The following is a 19,361-nucleotide window of genomic DNA, read 5'->3' as shown; positions in this document are numbered from 1 at the left end:
CAGTATGAGAACACGCGGAGCCTCATTCATCAATCCCGACATCCCCGCCCCCGGTACAGTACGAGAACACGCGGAGCCCCATTCATCAATCCCGACATCCCCGCCTCCGGTACAGTACGAGAACACGCGGAGCCCCATTCATCAATCCCGACATCCCCGCCTCCGGTACAGTACGAGAACACGCGGAGCCCCATTCATCAATCCCGACATCCCCACCTCCGGTACAGTACGAGAACACGCGGAGCCCCATTCATCAATCTCGACATCCGCACCTCCGGTACAGTACGAGAACACGCGGAGCCCCATTCATCAATCTCGACATCCCCACCTCCGGTACAGTACGAGAACACGCGGAGCCCCATTCATCAATCCCGACATCCCCACCTCCGGTACAGTACGAGAACACGCGGAGCCCCATTCATCAATCCCGACATCCCCCCCTCCGGTACAGTACGAGAACACGCGGAGCCTCATTCATCAATCCCGACATCCGCACCTCCGGTACAGTACGAGAACACGCGGAGCCTCATTCATCAATCCCGACATCCCCACCTCCGGTACAGTACGAGAACACGCGGAGCCCCATTCATCAATCCCGACATCCCCACCTCCGGTACAGTACGAGAACACGCGGAGCCCCATTCATCAATCCCGACATCCCCACCTCCGGTACAGTACGAGAACACGCGGAGCCCCATTCATCAATCCCGACATCCCCACCTCCGGTACAGTACGAGAACACGCGGAGCCTCATTCATCAATCCCGACATCCGCACCTCCGGTACAGTACGAGAACACGCGGAGCCCCATTCATCAATCCCGACATCCGCACCTCCGGTACAGTACGAGAACACGCGGAGCCCCATTCATCAATCCCGACATCCCCACCTCCGGTACAGTACGAGAACACGCGGAGCCCCATTCATCAATCCCGACATCCCCACCTCCGGTACAGTACGAGAACACGCGGAGCCCCATTCATCAATCCCGACATCCCCACCTCCGGTACAGTACGAGAACACGCGGAGCCCCATTCATCAATCCCGACATCCGCACCTCCGGTACAGTACGAGAACACGCGGAGCCCCATTCATCAATCCCGACATCCGCACCTCCGGTACAGTACGAGAACACGCGGAGCCCCATTCATCAATCCCGACATCCGCACCTCCGGTACAGTACGAGAACACGCGGAGCCCCATTCATCAATCCCGACATCCGCACCTCCGGTACAGTACGAGAACACGCGGAGCCCCATTCATCAATCCCGACATCCCCACCTCCGGTACAGTACGAGAACACGCGGAGCCCCATTCATCAATCCCGACATCCCCACCTCCGGTACAGTACGAGAACACGCGGAGCCCCATTCATCAATCCCGACATCCGCACCTCCGGTACAGTACGAGAACACGCGGAGCCCCATTCATCAATCCCGACATCCCCACCTCCGGTACAGTACGAGAACACGCGGAGCCCCATTCATCAATCCCGACATCCGCACCTCCGGTACAGTACGAGAACACGCGGAGCCCCATTCATCAATCCCGACATCCGCACCTCCGGTACAGTACGAGAACACGCGGAGCCCCATTCATCAATCCCGACATCCCCACCTCCGGTACAGTACGAGAACACGCGGAGCCCCATTCATCAATCCCGACATCCGCACCTCCGGTACAGTACGAGAACACGCGGAGCCCCATTCATCAATCCCGACATCCGCACCTCCGGTACAGTACGAGAACACGCGGAGCCCCATTCATCAATCCCGACATCCCCACCTCCGGTACAGTACGAGAACACGCGGAGCCTCATTCATCAATCCCGACATCCCCACCTCCAGTACAGTACGAGAACACGCGGAGCCCCATTCATCAATCCCGACATCCCCACCTCCAGTACAGTACGAGAACACGCGGAGCCCCATTGTTTATAATTGTAAAAGTCGTTCACATTTCAGCCGTCAGTCACCTGCAGCTCGATCACCCATGCCCAGAGAAGTGCCCAGAGAACACAGGCAGGGGTTCTGACCCCATAGACCGCAATGGAAGAGCTTGTAAACGCACCACACATGCACACAGCATCTCTGCACTTGAGGAACTCCTCTCCTCCCCTAGATATCCTGCTCTGTAGCTGATTTCCTCCTCTAGTACTCCTCTCCCCTTCCAAAATTCTTCACCTCCCCTAGAACTGCTTTCCTCCCTTAGGACAGCTCTCCCCCCAGAACACCTCCCCTCCTTTCCTCTAGAACTCCTCTCCTCCTTTACAACTGCCCATCCCTCTAGAACTCCTCCCCTCCCCTAGGATGGCTGTTCTTCTCTAGAACCACTCTGCTCCTCTAGAACTGCTCTCCTCCCCTAGAACTCTCCCCCTCTCCTAGGAAGGCTCTCCTCTTCTAGAACTGCTCTCCTCATCTAGAACTCCTTTCCACCTCTAGAACTCCTCTCCACCAATAGAACTCCTCTCCTCCCCTATAACCCCTCTCCTCATCTAGAACTGCTTTCCTCCCCTAGTACTCCTCCCCTCTCCTAGGACGGCTCTCCTCTTCTAGAACTCCTGTCCTTCCCTGGAACTCCTCTCATCTAGAACTCCTCTCCACCTCTAGAGCTCCTCATCTAGAACTGCTCTCCTCCCCTAGAACTCCTCTCCCACTGTAGAACTGCTCTCTTCCTCTAGAGCTCCTCTAGAATTCCTCTCCTCATATAGAATTCTTCTCCTCCTCTAGAACAGCTCTCCTCCGCTAGAACTACCCTCTCCCTCCAAACCTCCTCAGAACTCCTCTCCTCCTCTAGAACTGCTCTCCCCCTCTAGAACTCCTCCCCTCCCCTAGGACAGCTCTCCTCTTCTAAAATGGCTCTCCCCACTGAAACTCCTCTGCTCCTCTAGAACTTCTCCCCCTCCCCTGGGATGGCTCTCCACCTCTAGAACTCCTCACCTCATCTAGAACTCCTCTCTTCCTCTAGAACTCCTCTCCTCCCCTAGCACTTCTCCCCTAGGGTGGCTCTCCTCTTCTAGAACTCCTCATCTGGAATTCCTCTCCCCCCATAGAACTCCTCATCTACAACTCCTCTCCACATCTAGAAGTCCTCTCCCTCCCTAGAACTCCTCTCCCTGCTCAGGAAACAAACACCTCCAGCTAGATACACCTGAGAACATTTGCAGCTTGTAAAACATGAAGGTGTTAATGAGAATAAAATCACACAAAGAAAATCTTTGAAATGCCCAGAACTCATCTCTGCTCCGCCGAGAGTTCAGACTCCGTCCTTCATGCACAGAGACGCTGAGACTGCAGCTTTTCCTACAACACTGAACCTGACCAGCCGGTTATAGAAGGAGCAGAACGGACCACTCAGTCCCTTCAAAATGCAGACCAGCAATGCCTACCTCAATACCTACAGGACAGAAGCACCTATACCAGCGTGTATATAACTGACCTGCGGTGCAACGATTGCAGAATAATCCTCTCTGAGGCACGCCGAATTACCTGTAAAACTTCTCATTGGGTTGAATCTCTCCAGGAAAGCCCAGCATCCCACAGACCACTCTGCTATTGTCCAGAGTCCAGCCTTGGTCACAAATCTGCCTCCACCGGCCATGGTGCTTCACCTCCACTATGCCTTCTGTAACAGGGAGGCTGGCCTTCGCTCGGGCCGAAATGGGCCGTATTCGAACCTCCTCAATCTTTCTTGTATGCTGAAAGAAAAAAAATAAATATAACGTTTACATTCACATTTGCAGCACTGAGTCCTGTGTTCAACTCCCAGCTGGGAATCCCCCCAAAATTCAGCATTATCCTTTCACACAATATACACGGCTCCAAAAGGAAGACTTTGTAATCAGTGTCTAGCATCAAGTCAATGAACCTCCTGGAATATGGATCTGGTCAGGTAATTGCAGAGGGGGTTGTTCATCAATTTCAGCTGCTTTGGTGTTCATGAAATTAACAAGATGTGCACTAGATGGGCAACAATGAGATGACCCCCAAAACAGGATTGGTTATACAGGTGGAGGCCACTGACATTTTTTCTCTACTCATCTTTTCACTGGTTTTGCATTTGGCTCGGGTCAGTGTCACTACTGGTAGCATGAGGCCCTACCTGGACCCTACAGAGGTTGCACAGGCAGTCCAACTCCTCCAGGATGGCACATCAATATGTGCCATTGCCAGAAGGTTTGCTGTGTCTCCCAGCACAGTCTCAAGAGCATGGAGGAGATTCCAGGAGACAAGAGCATGGAGGAGCTTCCAGGAGACAAGAGCATGGAGGAGCTTCCAGGAGACAAGAGCATGGAGGAGATTCCAGGAGACAAGAGCATGGAGGAGATTCCAGGAGACAAGAGCATGGAGGAGATTCCAGGAGACAAGAGCATGGAGGAGATTCCAGGAGACAAGAGCATGGAGGAGATTCCAGGAGACAAGAGCATGGAGGAGATTCCAGGAGACAAGAGCATGGAGGAGATTCCAGGAGACAGGCAGTTCCTCTAGGAGGGCTAGACAGGGCCGTAGATGGTCCTTAACTCATCAGTAGGACCGATATCTGCTCCTTTGTAAAAGGAGGAACAGGAGGAGCCCTGCCAGAGCCCTACAAAATGACCTCCAGCAGGCCACTGGTGGGAATGTCTCTGACCAAACAATCAGAAACAGACTTCATGAGGGTGGTCTGAGGGCCCGACGTCCTCTAGTGGGCCCTGTGCTCACTGCCCGGCACCATAGAGCTGGATTGGCATTTGCCATTGAACTCCAGAATTGGCAGGTCCACCACTGGCACCCTGTGCTTTTCACAGATGAGAGCAGGTTCCCCCTGAGCACATGTGACAGACGTGAAAGGGTCTGGAGAAGCTGTGGAGAACGTTCTGCTGCATGTAACATGGATCAGTATGACCGTTCTGGTGGTGGGTCAGTGATGGTCTGGGGAGGCATATCCATGGAGGGACGCACAGACCTCTACAGGCTAGACCAGTGTTTCTCAACCTTTTTTCAGTCAAAGCACCCTTTAGAATTATGGATAGTCCCAAGGCCCCCCATTCTAAATTACAAAAAAACTATTCTAATAATTTTATATAAACACAGCAACACACACATGTAGGACACCCAACATTACAGGTGATTTATTTTTCCAAAGCAAATATACTTTTGCACACTGGTACTGACTAGTATTCCATTGTTTCTCTTCTCCCTCAGTTTTTCTCCATCACTGAGCAAATGTGACCCCAGCACTGATGGAGAGGGGTGGGGGAGGGTCAAACTAGGATGCTGTGCAGGCAGCCAACATCCTCCTTATCAACTGATGATGTCATTGGTTGTCAGGATGCCAGCGGCTAGAAGGTCGTAATGGTTCACAATGAAAACCTGGGACTTTGTGTAACTAAAAGGCCAGCTTGTTCCACCCGCTGGCTTGTAAACAAGTTTTGGGCGATTTTCAGAAATTTTGCCAAGGCGCCCCTGAAGAAACCTCAAGACACCCCAGGGTGCCTGGGCACCCTGGTTGAAAAAGGCTGGGCTAGACAATGGTATCCTGACTGCCATTAGGTATCGGGATGAAATCCTTGGACCCATTGTCAGACCCTACACTGGTGCAGTGGGTCCTGGGCTCCTCCTGGTGCAGGGTGTCCTGGGTTCCTCCTGGTGCAGTGGGTCCTGGGTTCCTCCTGGTGCAGTGGGTCCCGGGTTCCTCCTGGTGCAGTGCGTCCCGGGTTCCTCCTGGTGCAGTGGGTCCTGGGTTCCTCCTGGTGCAGGACAATGCCCAGCCTCATGTGGGGAGAGTATGCAGGCAGTTCCTGGAGGATGAAGGAATTGATACCATTGAATGGCCCCCACACTCACCTGACATAAATCCAATAGAACCCCTCTGGGATGTCATGTTTCAGTCCATCTGACGCCACCAGGTTGCATCTCAGACTGTCCAGCTGCTCAGTGATGCCTGGTCCAGATCTGGGAGGAAATCCACCAGGACACCATCCATGGTCTCATTAGGACCCTCCCCCGACGTTGTCAGGCATGCGTACAAGCACGTGGGGGCCACACAGACAACTGAGGACCATTCTGAGTTGCTGCAATGACATTTCAGCACAATGGACTCACTTTCTGCATCATTTCTTCACTTTGATTTTCGGGGTATCTTTGAATTCAGTCCTCTGTAGGTCGATCATTTTCACTTCATTTCATTTCCATCAAACGATGGGGTGTCCTTACAGTCCTCACCCATCCCCCGTCCATGTCAGTATAGAGATCCAGCAGGAGATTTGTCCCCATTCAGATGTGCTGGGTTTTCCGAGTCTTCCTCTCATTTTTTGGAGCAGTGTATAAACACTTACTGGTCACTTTATTAGGTCCACCTTGCTAGTCCCGGGTTGGACCCCCTTTTGCCTTTATTCTTCATGGCATAGATCCAACAAGGTGCAGCAGCCTGTGAGACAATGAGCAGATCAGAGTAATCAACCCCCCCCCCACTCCACTGATTACAGAGGAGCCAAACTAAATTTTCCCAACAGTCTGCACTAATGAGGAGGTGCTACATCTTCAAAGTTCTGCACTTCCATGTCTGTGTCACGGCTGCTAATGGTGGTTTCTCGAGAGAGCCCCTCTCTCTGCTGTGATTAGAGGGCTCAGAGGAAGGAACCAAAGTGCATGGCGGGGGCCTCATGCTGAGTGCTTTGCTGGGGTCAGCAGGGCTGGATGACAGAGGAGATCAGACTCTTCACCCACCAGAGAGGTACGTACTTGAAGGGGTGCAGGGAGCCATTGTTTAGAGCTTTTCTATAAAAGTGACTTCTTGAAGGATCTGTAATCAACACTCAACCAGAAGGATCTGTAATCAACACTCAACCAGAAGGATCTGTAATCAACACTCAACCAGAAGGATCTGTAATCAACACTCAACCAGAAGGATCTGTAATCAACACTCAACCAGAAGGATCTGTAATCATCACTCAACCAGAAGCATCTGTAATCAACACTCATCCAGAAGGATCTGCAATCAACACTCAACCAGAAGGATCTGCATTCAACACTCATCCAGAAGGATCTGCAATCAACACTCGACCAGAAGGATCTGCAATCAACACTCGACCAGAAGGATCTGCAATCAACACTCATCCAGAAGGATCTGCAATCATCACTCGACCAGAAGGATCTGCAATCAACACTCGACCAGAAGGATCTGCAATCAACACTCGACCAGAAGGATCTGCAATCAACACTCGACCAGAAGGATCTGCAATCAACACTCGACCAGAAGGATCTGCAATCAACACTCGACCAGAAGGATCTGCAATCAACACTCATCCAGAAGGATCTGCAATCAACACTCATCCAGAAAGATCTGTAATCAACACTCATCCATGAAGGATCTGTAATCAACACTCGACCAGAAGGATCTGTAATCAACACTCATCCAGAACGATCTGTATTCATCACTCATCCAGAAGGATCTGTAATCAACACTCATCCAGAAGGATCTGTAATCAACACTCATCCATGAAGGATCTGCAATCAACACTCGACCAGAAGGATCTGCAATCAACACTCATCCAGAAGGATCTGCAATCAACACTCAACCAGAAGGATCTGTAATCAGCACTCATCCAGAGGGATCTGTAATCATCACTCGACCAGAAGGATCTGTAATCAACACTCATCCAGAAGGATCTGTAATCAACACTCATCCAGAAGGATCTGTAATCATCACTCAACCAGAAGGATCTGTAATCAACACTCATCCAGAAGGATCTGTAATCAACACTCATCCAGAAGGATCTGTAATCAACACTCATCCAGAAGGATCTGTAATCAACACTCGACCAGAAGGATCTGTAATCAACACTCGACCAGAACGATCTGTAATCATCACTCATCCAGAAGGATCTGTAATCATCACTCATCCAGAAGGATCTGTAATCAACACTCGACCAGAAGGATCTGTAATCAACACTCGACCAGAAGGATCTGTAATCAACATTCAACCAGCCTGGAGCAGATCGGGGCTTCAACGTCCTCAAAAAAGCTGCCTGAAGCTGGTCAAATGGTTTCTTAACCCTCCCCTCCAGAAGATTCCCCCCAGCTTCCTGACCAGGCCATTTTTTTGTGATACGTCACTGCGTTACTTTAACTGACAATTGCGCGGTCATGCAACTCTGCACCCTAATGAAATTTACGTCCTTTTATTCCCACGAATTGAGCTTTCTTTGGGTGGTATTTGATGTTGTTGTTTACATACAGACCTCTCCCCTGTCACTGTTCCCTAGTGATCGCCGGGTGCCGGCGGGGAATCTCCGGCCGGGACCCGGTGATTGACAGCTGTAGCTGCCAATGGTGGCGCGGGTAGGGCACACATGCACATGCGTCTCTTATGCAGAAATACAAAATGACGTATATATATATATATATATATATATATGTGTGTGATTTTGCGCAGTCCTGCCGTCCTGTAGCAATATTTCTGCTATAGGGTGGAGGGGAAGCGGCTAATCTGATGCGCTTTAGACCAGCTTCACCAAACTAAAATGAAAGTGGAACCTCACCCTCTTAGTCAACCATAGCGCCCAAATGTCTCTGATTTCAAGGGACTGTCTCTGATTTTAAGGGACTGTCTCTGATTTCAAGGGACTGTCCCTGATTTCAAGGGACTGTCCCTGATTTCAAGGGACTGTCTCTGATTTTAAGGGACTGTCTCTGATTTCAAGGGACTGTCCCTGATTTGGAACAAAGTCCTCTGTCCCTTATTCCTCCTCATTTGGTAAAAATGCACTATTTATCTATCAAAAAAAGGGTTTCCCGGCGCTAAACCTTTCATCCAATTTCTAAATTGTTTCATTTGTAAATTTCAAAAGCCAATATACAGGAATAGTAGTAGTAAAAAAAAACACTTTTGGGTTAACTTATCATTTTTTTTGTATAACTTTCCTTTAACGGGGCGTGGCAGGGGGTGTGTCCTATGCCTGGTTGGGAGGTGAGCATTGACTGTATTCCTTGCGCTTCTAGTATTATTGCATGGGTAGGAAAGTATACCAGAGCTAATTGTTTTATTTTTTTTTTTACACTTTTTCAGTTGCTTCCCGGACCCCAGGCCAAGGCAAATGATGACATACATCCCAGGAGTCTCCAGGAGGGGAGGAGGGGCTTTCTCAGCTAAGCACATCCTCCCTCCTGCATGCCTAACCTAAGGGCAGATGAATTCCAGCAAGTAATTGCTACATGAATCATCTGCCCTTACTCAAGATAGCCACCGTTAGACGTGCTAGGAGATTGTTTTTAAAAGTGATTTCTCAACAAAATAAAGTTTGGAGACATGCCTTGGGGGGGGGGGGGGTGTTACTTTGAATATTAAAAATGAGTTTTTGGTTTGTGGTGCACAGATACAGATAAGTTCCACTGTAAAGGGGTCAATACGGTTGAGGAGGGCAGTGTCAAGGTCCTACCTTTTCCCTGAGGTTATGTTACTCCATGTGCTGGCGTCCATCTTGGATTCTGCTGTGCATGATGGGAGTCCTTTTTATGCCTTCAGGTCTCTGAGGTCCACCCCCCAGAGGGGCGTGGCTGATGACATATAAGCCTGTGGCCCGCACATGCTCTTTGCACTTGTGTCTTGTGTCTTTGTGTTACTATTACTCTGTTCTGACTCTCGTGACTCTCCTGGTATTCTGAGTCGGCTTGTGACTTGACTATTCTTTGTATTCTCCTTTGATCTGACCCTCCGTTGCTGAACCCGGCTTGTGACCTGTGATTCTTGTCTGCTGTCCTGTACTGTTTTGTCCTGTTGTTGTTGACCCCGGCCTGTCTGACTACTCTTTTGTCTCTTCCACCAGCTACACGCCATTGGCGGCGGCCATTACCGCAGCTGAGGTGTCTCGGGGGCCGCGACCTGGTTCCTGGCTGCGTCAAGTCCATCCCCACCATCAGGGGCCCTGGTGAAGGGCAGCCTGGGACTTAGACTCCGCGCCCTGAGGGACTTCGGTCTGTTGGGGGTGGTTGTCATCAGCCAGTGCGTTACATTGTTATTAGGCCTGCCTGTCCGTTCCTCGGCCCCTGCCCTGACATTACACAAGTGCCATGAACCCTGACGGTGCAGGCACGCCTTCGCTCCCAACGCTAGTCGCCAGACTCGATCAACAGGATGACCTGTTGGATCAGTTCGCTCAGGCATTGCAAACTCTGCTTGCACGCACTGCACACCTTGCTCCTGGTGCTATTAGGCCGGTAGTCACTCCGGTGGTCTCTCCCGCTGCTTCTCTGCCTATTGCGTCCACCACCTTGGCGGCTGCATCAGCGGCACCCGGAGGTATGACTGGTTCTGCCCCTCTTCCACAGCGCTTCGGGGGTGAGCCGAGTCAGTGTCGTGGGTTCCTCAACCAGGTGGGTATTTATTTTGAATTAATACCCCATGCCTTCCCGTCTGAGAGGTCAAAGGTTGGGTTCCTAATTTCACTACTCTCAGACAAGGCCTTGGCCTGGGCAAATCCCTTATGGGAGAGGAACGACCCGGTGATTCAAGATTTTTACGGTTTTGTCGTTGCCTTCCGTAGGGTATTCGACGTACCGGCTCGTTCCGCCTCGGCGGCCAAGCTGCTCATGACCATGCATCAGGGTTCACGGACCGTGGCCGAGTACGCCATAGAGTTTCGTACCCTGGCGGCAGAGGTCGGTTGGAACAATGAGGCTCTGGTGGCTGCGTTTTCCCATGGTCTTTCTGACACACTGAAGGACGAGATTGCAGGTAAGGAACTGCCTGTGGTGTTGGAGGAGCTCATCTCTTTCCTGATCCTGATTGACACCAGGCTCAGGGAGAGGCCTTCACTCAAGGAACGCCTGCGGAGGCCTTCCAATCGACTGGCACCTGCATTTTCTGTCCCACCCATTCCTCCCTCTCCTCCCACGCCTCCTGGGGATAGATTGTCTGATGGTGAGCCCATGCAGCTGGGGTTTGCTCGCCTTTCCGAGGGAGAGCGACCCGCTCGGCGTCCGGAGGGTCGCTGCCTGTACTGTGGTCTTGGTGGGCACTTTCGGCAGTCCTGTCCGGTCCGTCCGGGAAACGCTCGCACCTGAGATCCTGTCGGGGACAGATCTTGGGTGGAGTCTCCTCGTCCCCGGCGTTCCGCAGAGATAAGCCACTGATCACCGTTGTCCTCTCTTGGGCGGAGGGCTCGGTGACGGCCCAGGCGTTGGTAGATTCTGGGGCCGGCGGGTTGTTTATGGACAGCTCGTTTGCTGCCCAGCACTCCATTCCCCTGCAGGCTCGAGTTACCCCATTGGTTCTCGAGGCGATAGATGGCAGGCCCCTGCAACCACCGCAGGTTACCCACGAGACTGTGCCAGTGGAAGTAGCTATTGGGGCTGTTCACAGGGAGTTGGCCTGTTTCCAGGTGATTTCTTCCCCGCACTATTCGGTGGTTTTGGGGTATCCCTGGCTCCAGATGCACAATCCAACCTTCAATTGGCAAACAGCCGAGATTCTCTCGTGGTCTCCACAGTGTGGGGCCGGGTGCATCCGTGGGCCGGTTAAGGTGTTGTGTGCCTCCTCGGACTCTGCGTTGCCCACTGATTATGGGGAGTACCAGGACGTGTTTGATAAGGTACGCGCTGGTGCCTTACCTGCTCATCGTCCTTACGACTGCGCCATATCCTTGCAACCCGGGGCCACTCCTCCGCGTGGCAGGGTGTATCCTCTCTCGGTTGCGGAGAATAAGGCCATGGAGGAGTACGTTGCGGATGCACTTTCCCGGGGGCACATTCGTAAGTCTACTTCCCCAGCAGGAGCGGGCTTTTTCTTTGTAAAGAAGAAGGGTGGTGAATTGAGGCCTTGCATTGATTATAGGGGTCTCAATCAAATAACCATTAAGAATGCCTACCCGATTCCCTTGATTACTGAGTTGTTCGACCGCCTTAAGGGGGCAACAGTCTTTACCAAACTCGACCTTAGGGCGGCGTACAACCTCGTACGGATCAAACAGGGGGATGAATGGAAGACTGCGTTTAACACCAGAACCGGTCACTACGAATACCTGGTGATGCCCTTCGGGTTGTGTAACGCGCCCGCAGTTTTTCAGGAATTCATAAATGATGTCCTTCGTGACTTGTTGCAGCAGTTCGTGGTAGTTTACTTGGATGACATCCTGGTTTACTCTGCCTCCATGGAGTCCCATATCCAGGATGTCAAGCAGGTGCTGCAACGATTACGTGAGAACGAACTTTTTTGTAAACTTGAGAAGTGCGAATTCCATCGATCCCAAGTTGCCTTTTTAGGCTACGTCATTTCTGCGGAGGGATTCTCCATGGACCCTCAGAAGGTTTCGGCGGTTCTGCAGTGGCCTCGTCCCAATGGTCTTCGGCCCATTCAGCGCTTTTTGGGTTTTGCCAACTACTATCGGAAGTTCATCCGGAACTTCTCCACGCTGGCAAAGCCTCTCTCAGACCTAACCAAGAAGGGCAGTAATCCTCACGAGTGGCCACCCGAGGCCATCGTAGCTTTCGAGGCTCTGAAATCCGCCTTTGCGTCGGCTCCGATACTGTCTCATCCCAATCCTGGATTGCCCTTCGTCCTTGAGGTTGATGCATCCGAGACGGGAGTAGGCGCTCTCCTGTCTCAGCGTCGGTCGCCCGAGGGACCCCTACTTCCCTGTGGGTTCTACTCCAGGAAGCTTTCCTCTGCAGAGTGCAACTACCAGATTGGAGATAGGGAGTTGTTGGCCATCATTCTGGCTCTCAAGGAATGGAGGCACCTGCTCGAGGGCTCTGCGGTTCAGGTCCTCATTCTTACCGATCATAAGAACCTGACTTATCTTTCGGAGGCCAAAAGATTGACACCCCGCCAGGCCAGATGGGCTCTGTTCTTGTCATGCTTCAACTATGTGGTTTCATATTTGCCTGGTTCCAAGAATGTCAGGGCTGATGCGTTATCACGGCAATACTCTGAGTTGTCCAGGGAAGACTCTGAGCCAACCTCGGTCATACCTCCGGATCAGATCCTGGCTGCCATTCGCACCAGTCTGACCTCTCCTCTTGGGGAGCAGATTTTGGCGGCTCAATCTGATGCTCCTCCCGGGAAGCCAGAGGGTAGATGTTTTGTACCCGAGGGATTGCGCACCCGCCTGCTGCGTACCTACCATAACGCCAAAACTGCCGGGCATCCGGGGAAGAACCAGCTGTGTTGGGTCGTCTCTCGCTTATTCTGGTGGCCAACCCTCCGTGCTGACATTGCCTCTTATGTAGCGGCATGTTCGATCTGTGCCCAGAATAAGTCTCCACAGCATCTCCCTTTGGGTCTTCTGCAACCCATTCCCAATGGGGAGCGTTCTTGGTCACACCTAGGTATGGACTTTATTGTAGACCTCCCGGTGTCTCGGGGTCATACGGTCATCCTCATGATCGTCGATCGGTTTTCAAAGATGTGCCATTGCATTCCACTCAGGAAATTACCAACCGCGCAAGAACTGGCCACGGTCTTTTCCAGGGAGATTTTTCGCTTGCATGGGTTGCCTAAGGTGATTGTCTCGGACCGCGGGAGTCAGTTCGTGTCCAGATTCTGGAGCGCCTTCTGCTCCCAGTTGGGTATTAGTCTCTCCTTTTCCTCAGCCTACCACCCGCAGTCCAATGGGGCTGCGGAGCGTTCCAATCAGGCCTTAGAACAATTCCTTCGGTGTTATATTTCAGACCAGCAGGACGATTGGGCCGATCTCCTGCCTTGGGCAGAGTTTGCCAGGAACTCGGAGGTCAACTCCTCCTCTGGGATGTCTCCCTTCATGGCCAACTATGGGTTCCAACCCACGGTATTACCTGAGAGGTTCTCACCACATGACATTCCGGCTGTGGAGAACCATCTTGCTGCCCTGCGTTCTTCATGGGGGCAGATCCAGAGGGCCTTGAGGGACTCAGCTCAGCGCCAGAAGTTCCAGGCTGATCGCAGACGGTTGCCTGCTCCTTCATACCAGGTCGGCGATCGGGTGTGGTTGCCTACTCGCAACCTCAATCTTCGGGTGCCCACACCCAAACTAGCTCCCCGTTTTGTCGGTCCTTTCCGCATTCTCCGCAAAGTGAATCAGGTGGCCTATGCCCTTGCCCTTCCGTCTGGGATGCGGATCTCCAATATCTTTCATGTTTCCCTGTTGAAACCTCTGATCTGCAATCGCTTCACTACCTCTCTGCCTCGGCCCCGTCCTGTCCGGGTTGACGGTCATGAGGAGTATGAGGTGAGCCGGATCCTGGACTCTCGATTGGTGCGCGGTCGATTACAGTTCCTGGTTCATTGGCGCGGCTATGGTCCCGAGGAGCGTTCCTGGGTTCCTTCCGCGGATGTCCATGCTCCTGCCCTCCTCCGCGCTTTTCATACCCGCTTTCCTCAGAAACCTTTTGTTGAGCCGCGGAGGGGGAGGGGCCCTTGAGGAGGAGGTACTGTCAAGGTCCTACCTTTTCCCTGAGGTTATGTTACTCCATGTGCTGGCATCCATCTTGGATTCTGCTGTGCATGGTGGGAATCCTTTTATGCCTTCAGGTCTCTGAGGTCCACCCCCCAGAGGGGTGTGGCTAATGACATATAAGCCTGTGGCCCGCACATGCTCTTTGCACTTGTGTCTTGTGTCTTTGTGTTGCTATTACTCTGTTCTGACTCTCGTGACTCTCCTGGTATCTGATTTGGCTTGTGACTTGACTATTCTTTGTATTCTCCTTTGATCTGACCCTCTGTTGCTGAACCCGGCTCGTGACCTGTGATTCTCGTCTGCTGTCCTGTACTGTTTTGTCCTGATGTTGTTGACCCCGGCCTGTCTGACTACTCTTTTGTCTCTTCCACCAGCTACACGCCATTGGCGGCGGCCATTACCGCAGCTGAGGTGTCTCGGGGGCCGCGACCTGGTTCCTGGCTGCGTCAAGTCCATCCCCACCATCAGGGGCCCTGGTGAAGGGCAGCCTGGGACTTAGACTCCGCACCCTGAGGGACTTCGGTCTGTGGGTGGTGGTTGTCGTCAGCCAGTGCGTTACATTGTTAGGCCTGCCTGTCCGTTCCTCGGCCCCTGCCCTGACAGGCAGTACTGTCAATATGAAGCTAAACACAAGAACACGGGGATGTGACCTCCAACTAGCGGGAGAGAAATTCAAAACTAATCCTAGAAAGTATCATTTTACTGAAAGGGTAGTTGGGAACAGACGTCCAGCAGAGGGAGAGACCAGCCAATGGTAAGTGGATTCAATCATGCCCGGGATAAACATAAATATTCATGGCTCCATCAGTTATGGCAAGTCATCCAGGTCCTGACCATCCAGACCATCACACCACCACCACCATGTTTCACTGTTGGGATGATGTTCTTTTTATGAAATGGTGGGTTCATTTTACACCAGATGTAACGGGACACACACCTTCCAAAAAGGTCAACTTTTGTCTCATCAGTCCACAGAATATTTGCCCAAAAGTTTTGGGGATAATCAAAATGTTTTTTGGCAAATGTGAGAAGAGACTTGGTGTTCTTGTTGGTCAGCGGTGGCTTTGGCCTTGGACCTTTCCCATGGCGGCCATGTTTTCCCGGTCTCTTACTTATTGATGAATCATGAATACTGACCTTACCTGAGACAAGTTCTGGGTTCTTTTATGACCTCCTGGATGAGCTGTTGTTGCGCTCTTGAAGTCATTTTGGTTTGCCGGCCACTCCTGGGAAGATTTATCACTTTTCCAAGTTTTCTCCATTTGTGGATAATGGCTCTCACTGTGGTTGGCTGGGGTCACAAATCCTTAGACATGGCCTTGTAACCCTTTCTAGACTGATACATGGCAATTACTTTGTTTCTCAACTGGCTTCTTTTGATCATGGCATAATGTATTTATTTTTAGATCATTTAGCCTGCTTCACTTTGTCTGACAGCTTCTATTTAAGCGATTTTTTGATTCAACAGGTCTGGCAGTAATCAGGCCTGGGTGTAGCAAATGAAATTTAACTCAGCTTTCGACAAAATGTGGATAATTGCAGTTCATTCATGGTTTATCAAAGGGGGGGGGGCAATTACTTTTTCACATAAGGCCGAGTAGGTTTGGACAGCTTTTTTCCCTCAAATTAAATCATCATTAAAAATCTGCGTTTTGTATTTCCTCACATTATCTTTGTGTAATATTAATATTGTGACCAAAAAAAATTAATCAGGAAGGGGGCAAATACTTTTTCACAGCACTGTAGGTTGGTCTGGGCCATTAGCTTTCAAGCTACGCATCCAATAATAAATTTGCATCTATACCAGAATTAAAAATGCAAACAAATCTAAATCAGTGAGAGCAGCTTAGAGGCAGAAAGAAGCTGACAATCATCGCTTCGGGGGTGGCCGTGGGTGTCACCATTTCTGTGGTCTTACTCCGGGGAATCCATTCGTCACCCTGACACACTGCTGACCCTCATTAGCGGCAGGCTGGATCTGACCCATGTGGGATGAAGCATGACTACGTGTGGCCTGCTAACAAGGGACTGAACTGTTCCCTGCCGGCACCCACACTGACTGCTGTGTGTTCACCGCTCTCCTCCAACACGTCCGTTTAATTACTTTGCAGAATGAAATGATTTTTCCTCCCGGATAACATTTAAGCCCCAAAATCCCTAAAATCTGCAGAACAATATTTGTCGACACATATGGAGGATTCGCGGTATAAAGATGGATTGGAACGGTCAGCCCGGGAAATCTCTTCTTCTGGATGCAAATCTTTTGTTTTGTTTCCAAGATACGATTATTAAAGTGTTTTTAAACCCGGGGCCCGGCATTCACTGCATCCGCTCTCCCCGGACCCTGCATTCAGTATATCCGCTCTCCCCGGACCCCGCATTCACTATATCCGCTCTCCCCGGACCCCGCATTCACTATATCCGCTCTCCCCGGACCCCGCATTCACTATATCCGCTCTCCCCGGACCCCGCATTCACTATATCCGCTCTCCCCGGACCCCGCATTCACTATGCCTGCTCTCCCCGGACCCCGCATTCACTATATCCGTTCTCCCCGGACCCCGCATTCCCTATATCCGTTCTCCCCGGACCCCGCATTCACTATATCCGCTCTCCCCGAGCCCCGCATTCAGTATAGCCGCTCTCCCCGGACCCCGCATTCACTATATTCGTTCTCCACGGACCCTGCATTCACTATATCCGCTCTCCCCGGACCCCGCATTCACTGTATCCGCTCTCCCCGGACCCCGCATTCACTATATCCCCTCTCCCCGGACCCCGCATTCACTGTATCCGCTCACCCCGGACCCCGCATTCACTATATCCGCTCTCCCCGGACCCCGCATTCACTGTATCCGCTCTCCCCGGACCCCGCATTCACTATATCCGCTCTCCCCGGACCCCGCATTCACTATATCCGCTCTCCCTGGACCCCGCATTCACTATATCTGCTCTCCACGGACCCCGCATTCACTATATCCGCTCTCCCCGGACCCCGCATTCACTCTATCCGCTCTCCCCGGACCCCGCATTCACTCTATCCGCTCTCCCCGGACCCCGCATTCACTCTATCCGCTCTCCCCGGACCCCGCATTCACTCTATCCGCTCTCCCTGGATTAGGGTTCTCTGACACTGGAGGTACTGCCTCTAAAAAGCGATTTCAGGGCCCTCCTAGTGTAGGTGGCTAGGCAAATTTGGCGCCTTCTGCAATTAAGGGAGAAGTTATTGTTCTGGCCTGTTTGGTGGTCCCACAGCCTGGGAGTTTGATTGCTTCCCCCTGCATCTAGAAGAATTTTCCAGAGCTTGGGGTGGGACATTCCAATCAACCAGCCAGAATATTCATCGGTTTCCAGCCAATTCCTGGAGAGGGGTGTCCAGTAGGAGGTTGGAATGGAGATAAATAGTCTGAGACACTGAAGAGCTGGGTTCCTCCTTCTCAGAAGGGTTCCAGAGGAGCAGGGCAGCTGCTGTCAAGCAGCCCATGGACCATGCAGCTGCTCTGGGAGACCTCAGCATCTTCAAGAGTAAATGGACTTTACTCAGAAACTGACTTCAGAACCACCACACCAGGGATCCATTCTGAGATTCGACTTCTAACTGACTGGTGGAACCTGGGAGGAGGTAGCTGTCCTGGAGGCTGAGTGTTGGGAAGCCGACCTGAGTACCGACTACTGTGCTTTACACAAGGTACCCAGACGCCCAAAGACTTGCCCCATGGCCTCCAGTGATGATGCCTTAGACTGTTCAGTATTCAACAAACACATGTCAAGGAGATCTGCCTCATGGCCCCAGTGGTGAGGACTTAAACTGTCTAGGAATTACCTCATGGCTTCCAGCTGTGAGGGCTTAAACCGAATGTGTCCAACACAAGGCTCATGGGCCAAATGCGGCCCACCAGGCAATTTCATGTGGCCCTCGCACACAGGGCTGCTATTAGAAACCATAGGGCCCCATACAGCCAACCTGATAGCCCCTCCTTCCCCAAAAAAAGCACAGTTTACTATACTTCAGAGTATGAATGAACATATGAACACAGTGAGTGCAGTGAGTGATCTGTATCTATCACTCATTGTGTTCATTCAGTAAAGGAAGGATCCTATTGTGTGCCTGCAGCTGCCGATGATAAGAGGAGGGAAGGCGGCAGCACTGCGGGGGTGGGGGCACACGGGGGGGTCTGTGCAGCAGGGTAAAACGTATGGTGCACAGGGATGGTGATGGGTGCAACGGGGGGGGGGGGGGGGTTGCAATTATTGGAAAACATCCTCTATATGGCTCTCTCTGCAGCAGCTGAAAGCCAGCAGAAGGGAGAGGAGAAGAAGCCAGCTAACAGTTGCTGCAGGGAGAGCCATAGAGGGGCTCAGTTCCAGTAATTGCCCCCCTGCCCACATCTAATTCTTCCAGTTGTCTCCCCCCCCCCTGCTGGTCTGAGCCCTGTACATAAGGACTGGTGGTACCCCCTTATCCACAGCCCTGCTCGCACCTCTCCTGCAGCCGCAGCATCCCCCTTATATTTGCCCCCATCTTATCTAAGCAGTCAGCAGCAGGGAGGAGGACAGAACTCCTCCTCCAGATCCAGCTCCTCTCTGTGCAGCAGCAGCACCCCCTAATCTCTGCCTACCCTGGTCTCAGTATTCAGCAGACTCCAGCAGTTGACTCCAGCCCTCCTCTGGTCTTCCTCCAGACCCTGCACGTTCTGCTTCTCAGCTCTGTCCCCTGCTTCTTCCCAGCATAAGCAGCACAAGGTAGGGGGGGGGTGCACTGTGATGGAAGGGAGGAAGAGGGACTCTTGACTTTGGATGGTGAGGGGCTCCTGACATCTGATAAAAGGGGGGGTGCTCTGGACATCTAGCATTACAGATACACATGGCCCTTTGTGGGCAACCATAATGCTAATGTGGCCTGCAGTCAAATTGAGTTTGACACCGCTGGCTTAGACAGTCCAATATTCACT

The 19,361-nt window shown here is 51.9% G+C and overlaps 1 protein-coding gene across 1 annotated transcript in view; it reads right to left on the bottom strand.

Annotated features, from left to right (window-relative positions):
* LOC149454976 (lysyl oxidase homolog 4-like) overlaps positions 1–19,361 on the bottom strand; it is a gene marked incomplete at its 3' end in the record, with an annotated part of 222,569 nt that overhangs the window by 136,381 nt on the left and 66,827 nt on the right. Inside the window, 1 exon segment of the mRNA XM_089686826.1 lies at positions 3,488–3,696. Within this exon segment, the coding sequence (XP_089542952.1) occupies positions 3,488–3,696 (209 nt within the window).

The sequence above is a fragment of the Staurois parvus genome, unplaced genomic scaffold (genome assembly GCF_062004578.1).
Source record: "Staurois parvus isolate SC_StPar_1 unplaced genomic scaffold, SC_StPar_1.0 ptg000413l, whole genome shotgun sequence".
Lineage (NCBI taxonomy): Eukaryota > Metazoa > Chordata > Amphibia > Anura > Ranidae > Staurois > Staurois parvus.
Note: the sequence above shows the minus strand (reverse complement) of the source record. Positions and strands in the feature narration are given on the sequence as shown.